Raw genomic sequence first — 19,594 nt, 5'->3', positions numbered from 1 at the left:
TGTGTCATTGAAAACATTTGTAACATCAACAGGAATGCTGGAGTATAAAGCTGCCCTGATGATGTGAAGCATTCAATGAACATTTCCTCTAAGCTGTTGCTTAGTTGATTGCAGAGATTTAAGAACCTATTTACAGACAGTAGCTAATTAACACTAAATCTAGGTCTAATCCATTAACCGAAGTAAATCCTTAAATTACCTGTCGAAAGTGATGCATGCTTTAAAACTTAAGATGTACTGCTTCAAGTATATTCTGCTTAGATAATGTAACAATTTAAAATCAACAGGGAACATTTGACTATACAAATATGCGATTGATTCAGTTATGGAAAATCCATATGTAATTATGGAAATATCAAAAGCTGTGCTTACTTTTGTCAAGATTAGTAATGTACTCAGTGTCACACTCCTTTGAACCCCATTTACAAGTACAATAGGAACGTATGTACTTGTCACTCACAAACAAATGGATGCCGGATGGATGACACCGGATGGATGACACAATCAAGCTGCAGTTCATGTTTCAAATGTTTATATTTGAGGATTAAATACCCGAATGGCTTTTGCAGATTTAGATAAGAATCTTTTGTGCGTTAACATTCAGCCTTATCATGACACATTTAACTGCATGCATTCTTTACCCGCGTGGGGATTGCTGTTCTTCTTTAAAGCTTCTATCAGTTCTGCGTTGCGCTGCATGACAACTGTGTATCAGTTCTGCCCTGTGTTCGAAGTTTTCAGTGGTAGCGCGGTCTTAAATGAGCTGATTGAGCCGTGGAGCCCCGTGGAGCCTGTTCAGGAGAAAATAACCAAGGTGGCATGCTTGTCTGTCAGACTTAGCCTCAATCAGAAAGGACATTTTGTGCCTGTTACTGAGTAGAACCTGAGCAAAAGTGAACCTCCCTGGACTCAGAGGTGGTACTGCAAGTTGTCCTCCCCTGTGATTTACCACAGTGGGGAGGTAGGGGGTGGACAATCCACAGAACTGGCAATAAATATCCCTGCGGGGGGAAACTCTTAGCAGTGTTTTTTTTTCTTTTCTCTTCTGCTGCGCGGGAAAAAAAATAGGAAGGAATAAAGAGGCAATACATCAGCTTCAGAAAGTGGGTCAGAAATACTGTATTGTCTCCAGGTGCAGCAGGATATTACACGTTCAGCTGTTGCTGCTTACATGGCTGTACATCTGATCTGATGAAAGTATTTGTAGAATCCCGACACGTTTAAGAATTGCTTGAGAGGTTAATATTAAATCTAATAGTGACAAATGGCCTAACGGAGTCAAAAAATTCAACTGTACTTTGACTCTTTAATTGAGAATTTAAATGGGAATAAATGAGGCTGTAGGCATCCCCCACAAAATCATGCGATCAGAAATAACTTTCGAAATGATCAAAAACACAACATATCTTAATGGAACCCTCACTTCAACCTGCTCTAAAACACTTGATTTGCTATCATATTAGAATATGAACTAAATTATAGTTAATTAACACAATGAAGAAATCACAACACTGTCTTTCAGGTTTTTGGCTTCAGTATAAATTACTTCTCTGTAGATTGACCCAGTAAGACGACTGTGTTCCGTCATCCTTCTCTCCCAGCAACAAATGTCTTCTTTTTATCAAAGACATGAGTAAATATGTGATTAAATTTAAAGCAGGCGACTGAGTTTGAAAATGTCTTAAGAAGGTGGCAGTCTGTTTGACTGTGATGAAGGAAAGAGATATTATTGGAATATCACAGGTAACATGCCTTGGATCATCTCGGTCTTGTGCTACATGTTGCTGTCGCTTAAATTTCAAAAGAGATGCTAGTCTCAAGGATATAAATAGGAACAATTTATTTATGTGATTCCACCAGAAACATGAGCTGCAACATTATGTGAATATTGACACCAGAGCTCACAAAAATAGTAAATCATGACTGCGCTAATGGTGCACACCAGGGAATTTTCAAATCTTCGGGGGATAAAATATGAAATCATTGTTATGATTATTATTGTTTATAGTCGTAGTTATTTATTACTTCAAAGCCAAACGTTCTAAATCTGCTACTTCAGCATCACAGACAGTTCATTGGATTTATTAATTCACAGCACACGATTCCAGATATTCAGATTTCAGAGTGTCAGTCGGGGCCACAGATTTGAACTTTCACAATCCTCAGTCAAATAAAGGATCAGCGAGTCAGGCGAACACATTAAAGTAAACAAGCCCTCTGGCCCCGTTCTCTCTCTGCCACTGGGGGAGGGAATGGAGGGATGCCATGTTAACAAGGGGGATGCATTTGGACTATTTTACTAATATGGGTGATGACTTTTCCCCTCAAATCACCCAACTGGTACGACTAGAATGGTTACTGAGTATTTTTTTTGCGATTTACTTGGTTAAAATATCATAATTACTTACTTGCTTATTCAAGTTGGAGGACACAAAGTTTGAGATTCATGTCATGAAACAGTTTACCCCCAATTTACACTTCCACGCTTAGTAAAATAGCATTTTTCCAAGCACCAGAGGAGCATTGTTCCACATGTGTGTTCCAGATGAGGCTTGTCAGAGAGCAAATTAATCTGAACAACAAAGGGTAAATAAATCCAGAGGAATAGTTTTCTTTTATACTGGAAAGAACGATCCTTCATATTGTTCTTTCAACAATTAACATTTTAAAAGGAAGTTACTAGAATACTAGTACTTCCATTGTTCAATATTCAAAACCGATACATGTGGTCGTATTCATTATCTTTGTCGTCATAAATAAAAGTTATTAACTGTAATTAGAGAGCTGAAAGTACTGTAATGTTGGAAAAAAGGCCTGCCGATGTTGAACTAGATTTCATGGCGAGGATGCTGAATGTGTATCCTCTTTTAATTACAACCTACCTCCCTAATTACGTCTGTAATTAGAAAACGCTGCATTTTCAAAAAGGGGGAAAAAAGACAAACCCTCAGCGCTCGTTCCTGATCATCATCAGCAGCACTGATTTGGTTTGAAAACAACAACGAAAAAAACACCCCCCCCCCAAAAAAAAAGAAAAAAAATCAGGACATGCAAATAACTGACGAAAACAATGGCCTAATTAATGAATGGGTATTAGCGGGGCATGTTTGTAGGAGGCTCCATTTCATTCCACTGTACAACTCAAAGGAAGCAGTAGTCCATCAAAAGTTAAATTCATTTAATGAATGTACAACAAGCCAGCGAATATAGCAAATAGATGAATTCAATACCCTATAGCATTATTCACTATCCTCTGATTCATACATCCCTCAGATACATGAAATGAGTGTGTGTGTGTGTGTGTGTGTGTGTGTGTGTGTGTGTGTGTGTGTGTGTGTGAAACTGTGTGTTTGGGGGGGGGTTGCGCAAAAAATCTCTCCAACAGCTTATTGGAGGGATGGGATGAACTGAATAGCTCCAGCTCTGAGGAGGCTAGGCTAACACTCTGGAGGCACAATTCGTGACTAAGGAGGAAAATCGGTCTGTAAATCATCGAGTTTTTTTGGCTGTAAATGCAGAAGCCATTTGTGGGTGGGCAGAAAGAAAATAACCCCTCTAGGTTCTGTATTTCTCAGCTAAGTGCATAATGAATCTGAAAATGACAATTTATTAGCCAATGGATTTGAATCAATAGCAATGAAGTGAACACCTACACGACCAAATATCAGGACAAGCCATTAACTACTGAAGGGCAATGGTAAAATAAAAAGTGTGAGAGGCATGTTTGTGACCAGAAGGTCTCCGGTTTGAAAACACAGTATATCTGGGAAAATCAGAGTGTAGGGAATGCAAATGAGAAACAGTGCTTCTTCATCTACAGCTGTGGTGTCCTTGAACCAGGAGCAACCCCCCAGCTGCTCCGATGGAGCTGCACAAATAGAGGGAAAGCAGGACTGGTGTGACGGGGCCAACTCCCTGGTGTTAACATGTGAATCTGTACATGTGTGAAGCAGGTTGTGTCGGAGGAAGAGCAAACATCTCCCAGAGAAATTCAAGTTAAAAAAAAAATACCCAGAAAGCTTTGCCACAAGCGAGTATATGTTAATGCTTCCTGGGCTCTTGGGGGAGATAAAAAGGTGCACCAAACATTGTTTATTGGGATCTGTGTGCAACATAAATCATGTAGCAAGAAAATGGAGGCAATAACTCACCTTTCGGTTTGCTTTTTGTCCCAGCCACTGATAGCATGAGGAGGCAAGGCAAGAAAACAGCAGGTTAGATTGGTAAAATGAAGGAGGAACACTGATAGCATGATAATTATTTACTCTCTAGCCAGTGAAAAGAAAATGGGAGATTAAAGCAGCACGTGCGGTAATGCGTGAGGAGCACTTTAATATATCCTGTTATGGTATGTAAACTGTTGAAGCCTATAAGCATCAGCACAACATCACAAAGACAGAAACAAGTCGTGTGTGTCCTCGTTGGCAAGTCCTGTTTCAACATTTCAACCAAACAGTGTGTTATTTTCAAACTGTGAATTTCACAGGAAGCCAATGTCAGCGAATGATGAATCAAGTTTTCAAAACAACAGAAACCACATTGGCAGCGACACAGTAAGAAGCAGTCTCCTCTCAAAAAATACAAACCCCTTAACTAAGACACCCTTCCATGGTGTTTGGCTTGAATCTGACCAATTTACAACATGAATTCTTAAAATCATAAAAATTATATTTTTCCTCTGATAGCCTCAAGTTCTTATGATATCCTCTACCCTCGGCATTCGAGCATAGAAAATTACTGACCACGACTTGGACTTGGGGCAGTCTAATCAACTTTGTAACACCTGTCAAATGACCAGCATAGGAAATGAATGGGTAACACTACTGTAGAGCAGGCAATTTACTGTCAGAGAGGCTCTGGACTGAATATTTGAATCAGATGAAGAGGAAGTCAAAGTTTAACCAGAGATAGAAGAGGATTTGTCTGAACTGGAAGTCAAAATCGATCCTGATTTTGATCCAGACCTTTGAGAGAGTGCCCAGTCAACGGATAAAGAGGCCCCCAAGGAAGAAGAGGCACCTGGAGAAAAGTCACGAGAGGAAGAGCCACCTGACATTCCCGTCCAAGGGTGGTAACATGCTCTGGTGTCCCTCCTCCCAGGAGGGAGGCAGCAGAGCCACTGCCCTAGGCTCAAATATGGAAATGGTTATGTGTGTTAATGTAAGAGCAGTTAAAGCAGGCAAGGGTTAAATACCATATGCGACACATAATAATTAGCATGAGCAAAACACTTGAATATGCTCTACAGGAAATACAACACAATTGAAAAAGTACAGCAATTATAGTAGTGGAAATGAAAATAGTTATGTTTGGGTCTGAGTGCCCAAAGTTTACTTATCTTATAATTAAAATTTACATAACATTATATTATATACTTTTATACGTTTAGTCATTTAGTCCACAAGAAGTAATGAAGGGGTATATTTACAAGTATAGTACTCATGCATTGATTCATGCTATTAGAAAAAAAAAATGCTACTTCTTTAAGAACCTTGAAGTGCACATCAATATGTTTGCATCTGCAGCCTGTGAGATCATCTTGTTCATAAATCCGTGCTGCCTGTTTTGATACGTTTTCTTTTGTGTTTGAGGTGGCATTTTTCCTTCTTTTCCCCTATTTTGTCTGCACGGTACTGATTTTTTTTTTTTTTTTTTGCATCTGCCATGGCGTGCTTCACATTTCCAGATGTAGGAGGGTGATCTGTGCCTACGTTCATATGTATGAATAAGTCAGTACATAATTCCAGCATGTTTAACCAGGATGCACTGCTACTCTGAATTGCATGAGATAATTAAACGTACATTTGTTTCCACTTTGATAGAAATCATGTGTAGCTGTATACTGCAGGTCAGGGTCTACTTTAAAGATTCAGAAACACACAGAATGCCTCATAGATATGTGCCAAGGGCCAGGAAACATACTTACGCGGAGGTAAACACGCAGGAAGCATTTAGGTGCTCTAATAAATTGGAGAGGTCAAACTGGGGTCAACACTAACAATTGCTGGCACTGCACTTTCAGTTTAAGATAAAAAGATCTACAGTGAGGCTGATGGGTGATCTTCAGGCTCAATAGGGCAAAAATATAGTTGCAAAAATATACTTTGCCATAACAAGAGCAAAAATAAACAGTTTAAACAGTAATTACAAAGATGAACTGCTCCGTTTCTCTTTTTTGTGGCTGTATGAAATTATTGTGGCACAGGATATAATGTATAATCTGGTTGTGCAATATTTGTATAGAAAATTAATCATATAGCAAATAAGCCAAACAATTAAGTGCTGAACAATTGTTGATTACAAAGTTAAGCATGCTAAATCTTCCCCACGAGGGCTAATTTGACAGTGCCTGGGAAGACTTCTAGTCAATGACTTTCAACTTTCACCTTCGGTGCAAATTACACACCACGCAGGTTTGCATTGCAGATTGGTAAACAATTTACTGTCATAATCACTCCAGAGACGGGCGCTTTGTTTGTCTCCAGTAGTAACTTAAAGGAAGGCGCTTCAGGCAGAGATACTTGCTTGTAGGAATAACGAGACTGAAGGCTTTAGACTAGATTTGCTGTAAACCTTAGATTTTACATTGGTTAAAAAATATAAATCTGACAGAATTGCATGAGCTCAAATTAAAAGCACCCAACACAGAAAAAAAAGCCCAACATCATATCTGTGTCAGTGAATGCACTGTTTAGAATAAAATTAATTGTTCTCTAATCTGTAAAGCCTCACCAAGCAAACCAAGATAGAGACTTTTTTTTTTTTCCTGGCTTCGGTTCACACAAGGACACAGCTCCCCTGCGTACCTGGATTGAAAAAAAGAGGCTATTTCTGATGAGAACAGTTCACTAAATCACATCAGGTTATTGCCACCACTGAATTTGTATGAAGAATTTGAATTTAATGGGAAACTCAAAAACAAATATAAAGGAATGAAAAGAGGTTTTTTTTTTTTTAGCAATCAACACCCCCCCCCCCCCCCACGAATATTCCCACCTTACACGAAGGAAGAAGTGCAGTCAAAGTCTGAGAAAGATGAGGGCACTCATTCAGATTGTGACATCACGCACTAAATCAAAATCCACCAGTTTCCCCAGGTAGTACAATAGGAGCAGGATCAGACAGGCAACCATCCACCTCAAAGGTGACAAATTCTTATCTGTGCTTTTGTACTCACAAAAGACAAATTACTGAAAGACTGCAGATTTCATGAAAGCCTCTGGGGAAAGAATAAAACATTAAGAAGTGGCGACCTTTGCCCCAGACTTTACGCAGAAGACAACTTTACAGCTGGAAAACAGAAAGGTGCTTGAGGACCACAACCCGGATGGTAAACTCTACAGGTTACCTTACAGTTGTAAAACCGAGCCAACATTATCACCGCCGTTACCACACTGCAGCAACCATTAACCATTTTCAATTTGCTTGAAGGAAAAATTAGATTTTAGCGACAGCTTGGGTAATTTCCTGGATGGATTGACTTTGAAAAAAGTCTACTTCTGACCTACAAGCATTAAAAGTGTAAAGAGTTTTTTTTTTTTTTATTTACTTCAAAATTTGAGCTTTTTCAAACATGTTTGAAGTGGTGAGTAGTATTAATTTTGTCCAAATATGTCACACCAAACAATCTTTAAAGTGTACGAAACTCTCACACAATCACTTTAGCTGATAGAGAGGGCTACATTTAATGTGAAAAGGCACTTAAGCTTGTGAAGAAGTCTAAAAAAAAAAGCTGATAAAAAGTGAAACAGAAAAGCAATTATGCTTCAAATGACCCAAAGCTCAAAAAAAGACAATTCAAAATGTTCGCAATGGAGATTTTTTTTTTTTTTATGTATTTTCAAATTGATTCTTTTTCCCTAATGAATGCCATTTGCTCAGATTTTTGCTTGTTTTTTGTGAAAATCTGAATAAATACATTCCCAATAACAATTTTACATTCATTGATAGAGAAGCCAAATCGTTTTTGGTTTTAAATCTAATTTTTTCACCTTGAGCGGAATGTCAAGGCTTCGTAGGGTGGTAAATGTTTTCAAAGAGAGCAACCTCCTGCGACCGGAGGTTCGCTCTTCAAGACTTTAACTCACCAGTATTAACCTCTCTTGTGCCTCTTTTCTATAATTGTGTGCTGACGCATCCAGTTTATTTTGGGAAACGTCGAACAGTTAACAGGGAACTATCGCCTTCCAGCTGAATGTGTAGGTGACATCGTTCACACCGCGTACGTCTCACGTTGGCTTTCGCTGTCACGCTGAACCTTTTGGCTTCATTTCTGCCTCAGAAAGCAGCTTTATCGACATGATCGTCGATGATGTCATCATGTGTCTGTGTACATGCTAAAAGCACTCAGTCACTTGCTGTTATTTTTTTTATCACCGTGCCACGAGTTCAGTCGTAGTGCTCGTTTTGTCGTATCAACGCGTGGCTGAAGCCTCGTGGAAATATTACCAAATGAGTTAAAAATACGTGTTGAAGTTTGCTGTAAGGACACGGTGTTAATCTATATGTCATTTCTTCATGACCCTTTAACACCCTCTGATCTAATGAGAAGAACAAAGCAACATCTGACATTCTAATGGAAAACTCATTGTTTCTGACACTTTGACACACTGATTAATCATCCTGCACGCTCCCGGGCATGCTCCTCTTCTCTCTTTACATAGAAGTTATTAATGTCTGACTTCCTCTAAATTTATTAATGTTGACAAAGTCAGACACCATGGGAAGATGCTGCTGTGAGCTGGAAATGTTTTCAAGTATATAGTCTAACTGTGGAGTACGAGGCTTTGACATTGCTGAACATTGAGGCACACCTTAACTCTGTGAGAATTTCCAAGTGTTTTACCCAGTGTGCAATTTAGTGCAGGAATCTATATCCAACAACAGAAAACATATGTATTCTTTTTCTCTCAAACAGTTACTGTAGTGAAAAATCAACACGTTGAGAGAGATGATAGCTTTCACGCATGAAACGTCCACGAACAATTTAATTTGTGGCAATCATCTCTACTTTCATACTTCCTGTTTCGGCTTGTCATGAGAACCGATACTTCGGTACCAAGTAGGTACTAAGATTCTGAAAATGTGACGGTACTGACTTTTGTAGAATACCCGAGGTACCGTTGGTACCGAGGAGCCAGATCTGGCTGCTTCTTTAGCGTTGTTTTTTGGCTGTAAATGAACGTGACTGACTACCCTGCTAAGAAGAACAACATGCAACATGGCGGAGGCACACGCATCTGGGTCGTCAACTACAGCGACAGCTGCCCCTCAATTAATTGAGAAGAAAAACGCCAAAAGTTGCGTATGGAAATACTTTGGATTCGAGGCTGATGAGGAGGGATTACTTATTGATATGCAAAAAAATGCCGTCACCGTACCACGGCGAAGGGGAGCAACACTTCAACCTTGGCAAAGCATTTAAAAGACAAACATTCAGATTTGTACAAAGAATTCAAGGTGAGTGCATTTGAATTCAGACAATATTGTTTGTTGTTCACTTGGTTCAAATCAAGGAATGTATGTTGAACTGCAGGGGATTTATTGTTTATTTTTTATTTTTACCGTGGTATCGAGTATTGTGGAATTTAAGTGGTATTGGTATTGACTACTAAATTTCTGGTATCATGACAAGCCTATTCCTGTTGATAATTATCAACAGTTAAACAGATACTTGAACCAAAAAGGTTGTTTTTTTTATGTCTTTCAAGTACCCACAAGTTGGTGTCTTATACTCAAAGTTGTTTTTTTTCCTCTCCATTACTTCTTTATGTCTTCAGGGCGCAGAAAGAGCTAACCGCATATTTACCTTGAAGCCAGTTGTGACTGATGGCTGACAAAAGATGTTAAACCATCACTGTAAAACCTGCTTATGTTCCAACCCTGAACCCAATTCAATCTCAATTCATTTTGACCCCGAAATTTTCTGCAGCTTTGTCAACTCACATTTTAGTTTTTAGGTCGTTGCAGTCCTGATCCTTTTGATCCATACAATATTCTACTATTAATTACATCTGTGCTAAGGGGACCCACCACTGCTGGGAGTCATATGGGAAAATCTCAAATAAAATCAATGGACATTTCTGTTCCTTCCCATTTATTGGCATTCTTTAAATGATCAAGGTTCAGAACTCATTGTGTTACATTACATTAATACTGTGTACGATGCAAAGATCATCAACCCCCAACCCCACTGACACATATCGGTGTCTTCATGTTTAACACTCGTTAAAGATGCCAATTGTTCCTCGTATTTAATAATGAGCGACTGAGGGAAGCGTTACTCCTATACTGCTGCTCAGCAGACTCTTGTGGGACTAACCTAGAGCCGCACAACACACACCAAGGCAGCATCCAGATCCATTCTCCCACCTCAAAAGAAAACAATTCTTTTCCGTCAAAGTCCAAATCAAAATGTGAAATTAAATGTGCACAAAATAGCATCTTACGTGGTGGCCGGGGAGAGCACACAGCTCTTTCATGCTGCACAGTTCGTATGCAGGTTGATTAATGTGGTGCTGAAGATGGATGGCTAATTGGTCACTGCTATGCTAGAACTGGAACTCCTATGACTTATGACAACACGATTCTCAGACCCAGCAGGGGGTGGTCTGAAACTGACACACACTCACTCAGGTGAAACACCATTACGTCACTTGAAGGCTGACGTTAGTCATAGCTGGTGAAAAGTATTTCTAAGTACTGTGCCTGAAGTGGAAAACAATCATTGTCAACTAATGCTCTACGCTTAAGCGCTGCTGACACCAGACTGCAACTCACTTCGCTTTTTAATGTGGGAGATGACTTTTGATACGTCGTCCAATAACTCCTATCAAAGGCCCAGGAAACATTTTCATTTCATTAAGTTTTCTTTTACCGGAGTTTAATGTTACCTGTCAAACAGTTGGTGGAATTCAGGTTTGAACACGTTTGCTGCCTTGATGCGGGTTTATTTTGTGTGTTTCCTTATTTCATCTGTAAATTACCTTGCTCACATGATCAAAGGTTTAACAAGATAATCAAATATGCAATACTGTAAGGAGAGATTTGGCTAATGACCAATTGAGGATTAAAAAACCCATTTTAATCAAAATCACAGTATGCCCTTCTGCGGTTTTGAAATTGCTGGGAGGATGAAATGTTTGTTAAAGGCTAAGTGTGTCTCTAAATACCATTTTAAATTAAATATTGTGCTGCAGCAGATATTTCCTGCCTTTGTAGACATGATAGTTCACAGTAAATATCATCAACTGATCTCCACAAAAATTACACTGTCATTTTATGATTATTTCAATGAAAATTGGAATAATCATGCAAAAAGTACCATTCCAAAAGATATCACACATTTTTTCCATAATATCAGTCAAAATAATTTTCAAAAATGGCACAGCCTTAGCCTTGTGTGGGAACAAATCTAAGAGCCAAACTAGATAAACGGTTGTATGTGACCACGTGTCCTTTGACCACCTAAGTATTCTTAGCACATCCTTGAGTGCCAGTGGCCATTTGTGACAAATTTGAGGACATTTCCTCAGGGCATCCTGAGATACTGAATTTGCAAGAATGGGGTGGCCATCCATCTGATAGACAACCCAAAAACCACCAAAACCTCCAACCTACACCTGTTGCTGTGGCAAAATAATTCATACATGAAGCCCATTGAGAGAAGAGCTTTGACGCTCCATCCGTCGCCTGATGCAGTAAACTGCACGTCAGGGTCTTACATTCTTTATCGCTTTGACCAAGAGGCTGTCAGAGACTGCAACGTTGTGCATGATGAGTCTGAAGCGGTACAAGGCTACGGTTTGTGACATTTATTAACTTAAATTCGCTTGTGGAAAGCAGTTGCTAATTAGCATCTTGAAAGGGGGAGGCTAAACACTATGTTACTGTAGGTTCGGCATGTTCTTGATTGCAAAGTTAAATGTTGGCAAACCCCATCACAAATACTCAAAAGCAGATGAGGATGATGTGAAACATCAATTCACCCATTACTGACAAAAGACAAGACAAGAACTCCAAGAACCAATGCCAGAATTAACAAGGACCCCACAATAGAGGAATGAGAGAGCAATACGTGCTGGAATGAAACAATAAAATGGATAATAGCATGTCAATGAACACGAGATAAGAGAGCAATAAGAACGAGAGAGAAGCAACGAGACAGAAAGATGGGAGTCAGGCCAGTTTGGCCACCGGAGGAATACATTTGCAGCAGCTTCTTGGCTGTATTTGCACTGAGGAAGCTCGAAGTGTGACAGACTGAAGAGCATTCATCTATCTGTCAGACATATTTCTGAAGCGCTTTTGCAGGCCTGCAACAAAGCCATGGGTCCCTATGGCGATGAGTTTAACCAACCACTGAGAGATTTGTCCTGGAACACAGAGAAGGGTGGCCTCTGGCCCTCAGCTGGCCATCAGTGCTCCTCTTCTGCCAGTGTCACAAAACAAACTCTCCTGGGACAATGTGTCTGTAAGTTACTCTTCGACTGGAAGCACTTCATCATATTCAGCTCACACACTCTTACTCTCAGGTGAAATCACAAGGCAGGATTAGAAGCTGCTCTTGGCAACTGTGCACTTTGCGAGTTGCAGGTAAATTGCAGGTAACTGAGATTGGAGGCTTCCATAACCAAAGAGAAAATCCTGCACACTCTCTATGAAAGCTTCCAGATACAACTGACTTTAATAAATCAAATGGATGATGACGAGCACAACAGGCTTTTTTCATTGGTCGATCTCCCTCTGATGCGCTTATTACCTCAGCAGTATATGCAAGTGTGGAGAAGAAATCTGTGGGCTTTTTTTTTAACCAGAAATCATGCGTGAAATCATGTCGGGATGCTTGTTAAATCTAAATTTACGAGGTCTATTTCCCTTGCAAATGTATGTTTCAATCTTTTTTTTTTTTAATGTAGCTGCTCATCCTTTTCATCATCATCATTCTGTTGATATATTACTGTATATCTCTATAAGGAGGCAGACTCTATGTATGGAGTACTTCAAAGGAGCAGACGTCCCAAAGTCCATTTCGACAAACTGGCACAACTTTTATACATGTTATTTTTTAGATAACATTTATCAATTTAAATGTACTTCTTTTCTAAAATATTAACATATTCTATTAATTCTATTTATTAAAGAAAAAAAACAAGTCCTGCTTCTTTTTGCCTTTTGTTGATTATTTCTTGATGTTGGTGATTTATGTACTGTGTTAACATTTTAAAACATGAGCAAAATGTGTATGAAAAAAAAATCATGAAGTCCTTACAAATAGGTCTCAGGCGGGACTTTTTAACTGTCCACATCATCCACAGACCTTACGCCTAATGAGAGAGGGTTCCAAAGTGTAGGAATTACAATCTACCCATCAGTCCTTATTCCTACTCCCCCTATGGTTATGAAATATGAGTCATGACAAAACATGATCGCGCATAATAGCGGCAGGAATGCGACCCAATTTTGCATACGTGATTGAAGATAGATGGATGGAATCCCAAATTTCCTCTGGGGGCTTATCCATCTGTATGAGGTACAACATCCCTCTAGGCTTAGTCCCTTGAGTCATGTGAAGAAAAACAACCCAACCATCCCAAAGTAAACACAAGAATCTTGAACTCGATATTGAATCTGATGAGAAGCCAGTGTAAAGAAGTGAGGATTGGAGTTACATGGGACCTTCTCATGATTTGGTCAGAATCCCAGCAGCCTGAATTTAGTCATGTTTCTAAGTTAATAAGCAGCAGGAGAGATCCAATGGATTTACTTGCTAATCAAGACTCAATCACCTTACAAGGCAGCCAAATTTGTAATGTCATTGGATCACATGAGAAAACATCTTGTCAGGCTTCAAGCCACGCATTTGCCTCCTTATTACACTCATTTTAATCGACCTGTATCCTTCGAGAAGAAAGGGGCGTGGTTTACTCTACGTGGAATCTAGTCTCACCCAGAGTGATCATATTCTCATCGCGGTTAACTTGAGAGACAAGTGTGTAAGAAGGATTATGTGATGCAAGTTGATGCTGTGGCGTGGCATGGAAGTCGTGAAGGGTCCTCCTGGAAATGTCTCTCGTCAGGGTTCATTGGTGTTTTAGGGATGGACGAGTTCCACAAATACAACCTGTCACATTACCAACACTCTTCTTACCACACATACATATAAAGTAATACAGATCTACTGATGTTGCATACTGCACACAATGTAATAGTTTGTTTTGTTTTTATATAAGAATGCCCTTTACAGTTACTGTAATGCGTGTTGGACATTGTACAGAAAAAAAAAAAAAAAAAGAATGGCTCATTATTACTGTAATTGATGAGCCACCACAAAGTTCCAGGAAGGCCATGATGGCTCCTTGTCTGATCCCTGAACCGGCTGGGTCTTTGGCTGGACTGAGACTCAGTGTGATGACATAGTGAATGCAGGGCACATGCGTAACCTTCCCAAGTGCCATGTGTTAACTCACTTGCAGTATGTTATCTGTTCACTAGGTGGAGAAGTGATGACAGAGGCAAAATCGGTTTACTGTGTTTTATTCAGCTGTATTCATTAATTAATGAGGGCTAATTTGATGGGGGAGAGTGACTCCAACAAAAGCAGATTACTATTAGATCACCGTATTATGACCTCAGAAATATTCATTCTGGTTTTCGGCTGAAAAATGCATTAAATTACAGCAGAGTGGGCGGGAACTGAACATTCCTTGAAGGAAATAATGTGTGTCCCGCTATCATAGTCTTATTATGGCTTCATAATTCATGGTTCCACCCTGCCAGGTGCGCTCCTTCCACTTGACATTTGTTGAAAGTCAACCGCAAACTTTTTTGAACAGTGATAATGTAGTTTTTCAAAGGCTAAATACTAACTAATATTTAGTGAAGCAGAAGATTTTGTTATATATGTGATTGTGTGTGCGTGTGTGTGTGTGCGTGTGTGTGTCTTCTCTTTCAGCAAATCATAAATATTCCAAACAAATGCAGGGTACACATAGTTCAATAAATACTGGGACGTAAATAATTCAAATCATCAGTTTCAAGCAGACAGTGAAGTCAGATCTGACCTGGACTAGCAAATGTGTTGACGCCTCTGAGAAGCGTTATTGGCACCAGAGCAAACAAACGGAAGTTTTGAAACCCCCTAAAAGAGCTCAGGCTTTAATAAGCAGTCGTGACACACGTCACAGAAATGCATGCAGGGTTCCCTTGCTGCTTTGCCTGCTCCTCCACTGCTGATCCTATAAAAACCCAACAATTTAAGCACCCTTTGAGAGTACAGTGATAGGTAACATTACAGGCACACATAAACAACACCCTGATCCAATCCCATCTTCAATTTTCTCATCTTGTATCTACTGTGTTTCAATTGAAGCACTTCATGTAACGAAAGCCCGAGAGTGTCCCTCCAGCAAAGCAACACTAGCACAGGAAGGCGAGCCACAGTAATTGAGAAACCTTGATTTCACAGGGCTGTGTCATGGTGCGAATGAGACCTACTCATCTTTTCGTGTCGCACTGCTATTTTTGAAAATGAATGCAGCTCAAAAGCCATGTACACCATAATGGAGGATGTCAGTAAAACCAAACCACTGCCAGGAATTCAGCAAGTAACACAACAGTTGATTCTTCTCATTTACGTCACCTTGTGTCCTGGTAATAGAGCAGGTGTGTTCTAAAACAATAGGTTAGACATACATTTCACACCTCTTTGCTGGCGACTTTGGTAGCCAAGTGTCAAGGTCACTGTGATTAAACAAGAGGTCATAACTCTACAATCACAACAAATATTTCACAACAATGTCTAATAACATGAAATAATTAGATGTTCGATCAAAAAAAGTGAAAGGTCAACTTCAGTTTACAGTTTTCTTTCTATATTCAAATTTAAGTTCCTGCACCACATACAGTAATTAAAGAGTCTGGAAAAATAAGAATGGAAACCGCTGGTTGGCATACAGTCATGAGGTGGTCATTCTTATTCATTTTCTAAAATACAAATTCAAACTAATAAAAATGCAATATCCAAAACTGCTTTTTCAACATTTTACTAAGGAAAATGCAGTTTGTTCTACACATTTATCTTTTTTATACCTCAGTTTGGGGGTTATTAAATCAGCTTTAATACACAAGGTCCGTTGCTTCTACGTAAACTTGCAGAAGAAGTTTATTTTTTCCATCATTTCAAAAAAGAAAAATGATCATGAGATGTTAGGAAACCAGAGTGAGAGATGCAACAAAGGTCCTCAACGTTTACGGTCTGATGTCTAAGCCACGGGGCAAAGATATTAAGCCTGAGGCTGAACTCGTCATTTTTGTCTTTTCATTTCACTTTTGGTGTTCAGTCGATTCTGCTTACATCCACAGCAATAACAGAAACTGATGCACAGTTTAATCCCAGCCAAGAGGTTAATCCCCCCCCCCAAAAAAAAAAAACCAAAACAAAACAAAAAACAAAACACAAATAACTGAGACTCAAGAATTATGGAGACAAGAGGAGATTTCTGTAGTGGTGTAAATTACATAAACTGATTTTATTTAAATTCCCTGAAGATACTATTAAATACTCCCAACATATTCCTTTCCCTCCCTGTTGCTGTAAAATGTTTGACAACTGAACAAGCATTTAAAATGTTATGAAAAAAGAGGAGGAATTTCAGAAGAAATAGTACAGTGTCAAATACCTTCAATACATTGCTTGCTCATACAAGCCGGAGGGTTTTGATACCTCATATGCAACCCCAACCCCAACATTAGCAGGACAACCTATTGGTCTAAAATCATGTGAAGGTCAAAACAACATCAACAACAACAACAACAAAAAACCACTTAAATTAGTTTGACTGATGTCATACCCAAAACACACCTATGAATAATTAGGTGTCTAATGACTGCCACTTAGTGCTGTGTGCCCTGGATTGCCCTCTGATTATGGCCTTCTAAATGAGGCCTAACATGCCCCAAATGAACAGCACCACCACACAGCACCATCTCCCTACCGCCACCGATAGGAGAGGGTCCACCTGAGCTTATGACTACAGGATACTTTATACCGTTAGAACTCGTTCAAGCTTGAATCAAAGCTTGCCTGCATCAGTGTGTGAATTGGAAATTTGTTGTTAATTCAAAAACGTGCCATAGAAATTCAACCTTCCCTCTTTCTCCTCCACCCCTCCGGTTAACTGAGTTCAAGAGTTGTGAGGTTTTTCTTTTAACTTTCTGTGTTATGAAGCGCAAAAGCTACCTGACCCTCACGGTAGAGCACAGGTCAAGGAGGAATTCCATAGTAGATCTACATCATTGATTGGATATAGCTATTTATTTTTGACTTTCATTAACATTCCAGGCATTTTAGTTATTGTTTCCAGAGTTGGAGAAACTGCTCTCATAATTTCATACCTGAGCTATTACACATCAGGCTGTTGCAAACGTCATGTTCTTTATGATAACCAGAGTTTGCATCCTGAGGCAGCCTGTGATGAAAACACACACTTATGGGTGCAGAGGTTTCTCCTTGTGATCCGTAAGGGGGAATCAAATCTGAATGACTCATTGAAACACAGACAACAGAGCAAGCCATCCTACATCAAAATCACTGGGTTCTCTTACTTCAGTTTGTGTGTTAGCAGGCACATCAGAGACCCAAATATACGCACAAGCACTGAAAACCAGAGTTTTTCATATTATGGCCCCTTTAAGAGAGACAAGGATTTTCAAGAGAGAAACTAAAAAGGGTACTGCTTTAACAGGCTGTATTTTCCACATTTTGACACTACAAAAGACAATTTATATGACTTGGTACAGCAGAGGGTCTGCCGTCTCTCACGGTATAAAAATTTAAGTGACAGCTCTTACAGTCTTTGAGTAATGAGCTAGAGTTCTGCAGAGGTCTACGTTCTCTGAGTGCATCTTCTAGTCCCTTTTTGCTTTGCTTTATGCTTTAAATATTCTGGACATATTCCATATATTTGATTAAACATTGTATGCATTTAGACTGATATTTAATACATTACTTGCAGAAACAGTCTAGTTCTATAAGTCATCGCTGTATACGAAATAAAGCTTTTCAACTGACAGCACCATTGAGAAGTGTTCATTTCCAAATGCCAGCCTAAGAGCCAACTTCCAACCTAATAAATGTTAAAGAAGTCATTTAAACTCACAGCTATGGAAGAAATAAAGCCTTTTGTTTAATTCATGAACATGCTTTTGAAGTTGTAGCTCGTGTGTAGAGATTAATCACGCTGGTGAGAGCAGAAGTTGTGGCTTTCCCACTGGAGATTGATGCTAAGATGAAGCTCAAACCATCAAACCAAGACCATCGTCCTCTGGACTGACCCCTTTTACTTAGTTGTTTTCTTTGACACAGTTCAGTCTGTAGCAGCCTTGAACTTTACCAGCCCTTACAACAAATCAACGATTTTGCTTCAGGCACAACTATTAAGATTTACCATTACAATTGTCAGTTCAACAAAATTGCCTTTTTGATTGAGATGTATAAGGAGATGTTTTTTTTTTTTTTTTTAAAGGGTAACATGAAAGATTCATACCTTCAATTTCATTTTAAGACACAAGCTGACTTCTGTCTGCACCTTCCAATCACATCACACACAAAGAAAAACAGTTTAATTATACAGGTTTGTTTGATTATAAAAACCTGCTTTTATAGCAGTCGTAAGGGAAACACACCACAACAAAGGCAGCCACACTGCCTGCAGTTTTTCCATCACTCCACATTACCTGCAAGATGCTTTATGGTGTGTACACCACGGGGTGCATGACTCCACACCATGAGCAGACGCTTCAATCCAGCTGAGTTGTACTTGGTATATACTGTGATGCTTCAAAGTGATTTTGAATTGTCTATCTCTACTCTACGCTTTGAAATAAATCAAATTTCCTTGTTTTACAGAAAATTTCTTGACATTATATAGTCGCGCCGATGCCTCGCAGAGGCCTGGTGCATGCAGATGAGGCGGGTCCCTGCTTACGGCAATCCAGTTCAGAATTCTTAGAAGTCTTAATCTGCCAACACAATAGCAGGCCTGCACTCATCTCCTCTGGCTTCAGTCTAGCACGATGATGACACCGTCAGACTCCATATCCTCATATAGCACACGAGGGAAATGCATCTTTCTAAAACCCAATTTTGCAATCAATGTATCAGCGCGGAACAATAATGTCAGTAACGAGGTTTATCACAGGCTTAAATGAAAAATACCTACACATTATGCTGATATTTCCACCATTTGATTTGATAAAACAATAATCTTCCAATCATTTTTGAAATGAGACTTAGCAACCCATCACATCCAAATACACACACATGCATGTGCGGGCGCGCACACACAGACACAGACACACACACACAAATCACCTGATTTATACCTTGACTACAGCACTGCACAGTTGGGAGGCTCAGGACTGTAGTCGTTAATGCAGTCTGAATTGGGTTCTAAGATGGCAATATGCAGGCTGCTTTATTTGCTGCATGACTACACGTACAGCGTTTCACTGTGGCAGAAATTATACTCCGTGAGCTTATTTAGGCGAGTGTGTGGTGTCAGGAATTGGTTCAGCAGAAGACCATTTATATTAA

The 19,594-nt window shown here is 39.4% G+C and overlaps 1 protein-coding gene across 3 annotated transcripts in view; it reads right to left on the bottom strand.

Moving 5' to 3' along the window:
• cadm2b (cell adhesion molecule 2b) overlaps positions 1-19,594 on the bottom strand; it is a 157,993-nt gene that overhangs the window by 45,157 nt on the left and 93,242 nt on the right. For all 3 annotated transcript variants that reach the window (XM_086216502.1, XM_086216504.1, XM_086216503.1), the window contains one exon: positions 4,152-4,178. In XM_086216502.1, coding sequence (XP_086072628.1) covers positions 4,152-4,178 — 27 coding nt within the window. The remainder of the gene's footprint in view (positions 1-4,151; positions 4,179-19,594) is intronic.

The sequence above is a fragment of the Aulostomus chinensis genome, chromosome 10 (genome assembly GCF_037954235.1).
Source record: "Aulostomus chinensis isolate RoL2024-O1b breed Wild chromosome 10, RoL_Achi_v1.0, whole genome shotgun sequence".
NCBI classification, from domain to species: domain Eukaryota; kingdom Metazoa; phylum Chordata; class Actinopteri; order Syngnathiformes; family Aulostomidae; genus Aulostomus; species Aulostomus chinensis.
This window is presented reverse-complemented; position numbering and strand designations above follow the sequence as displayed.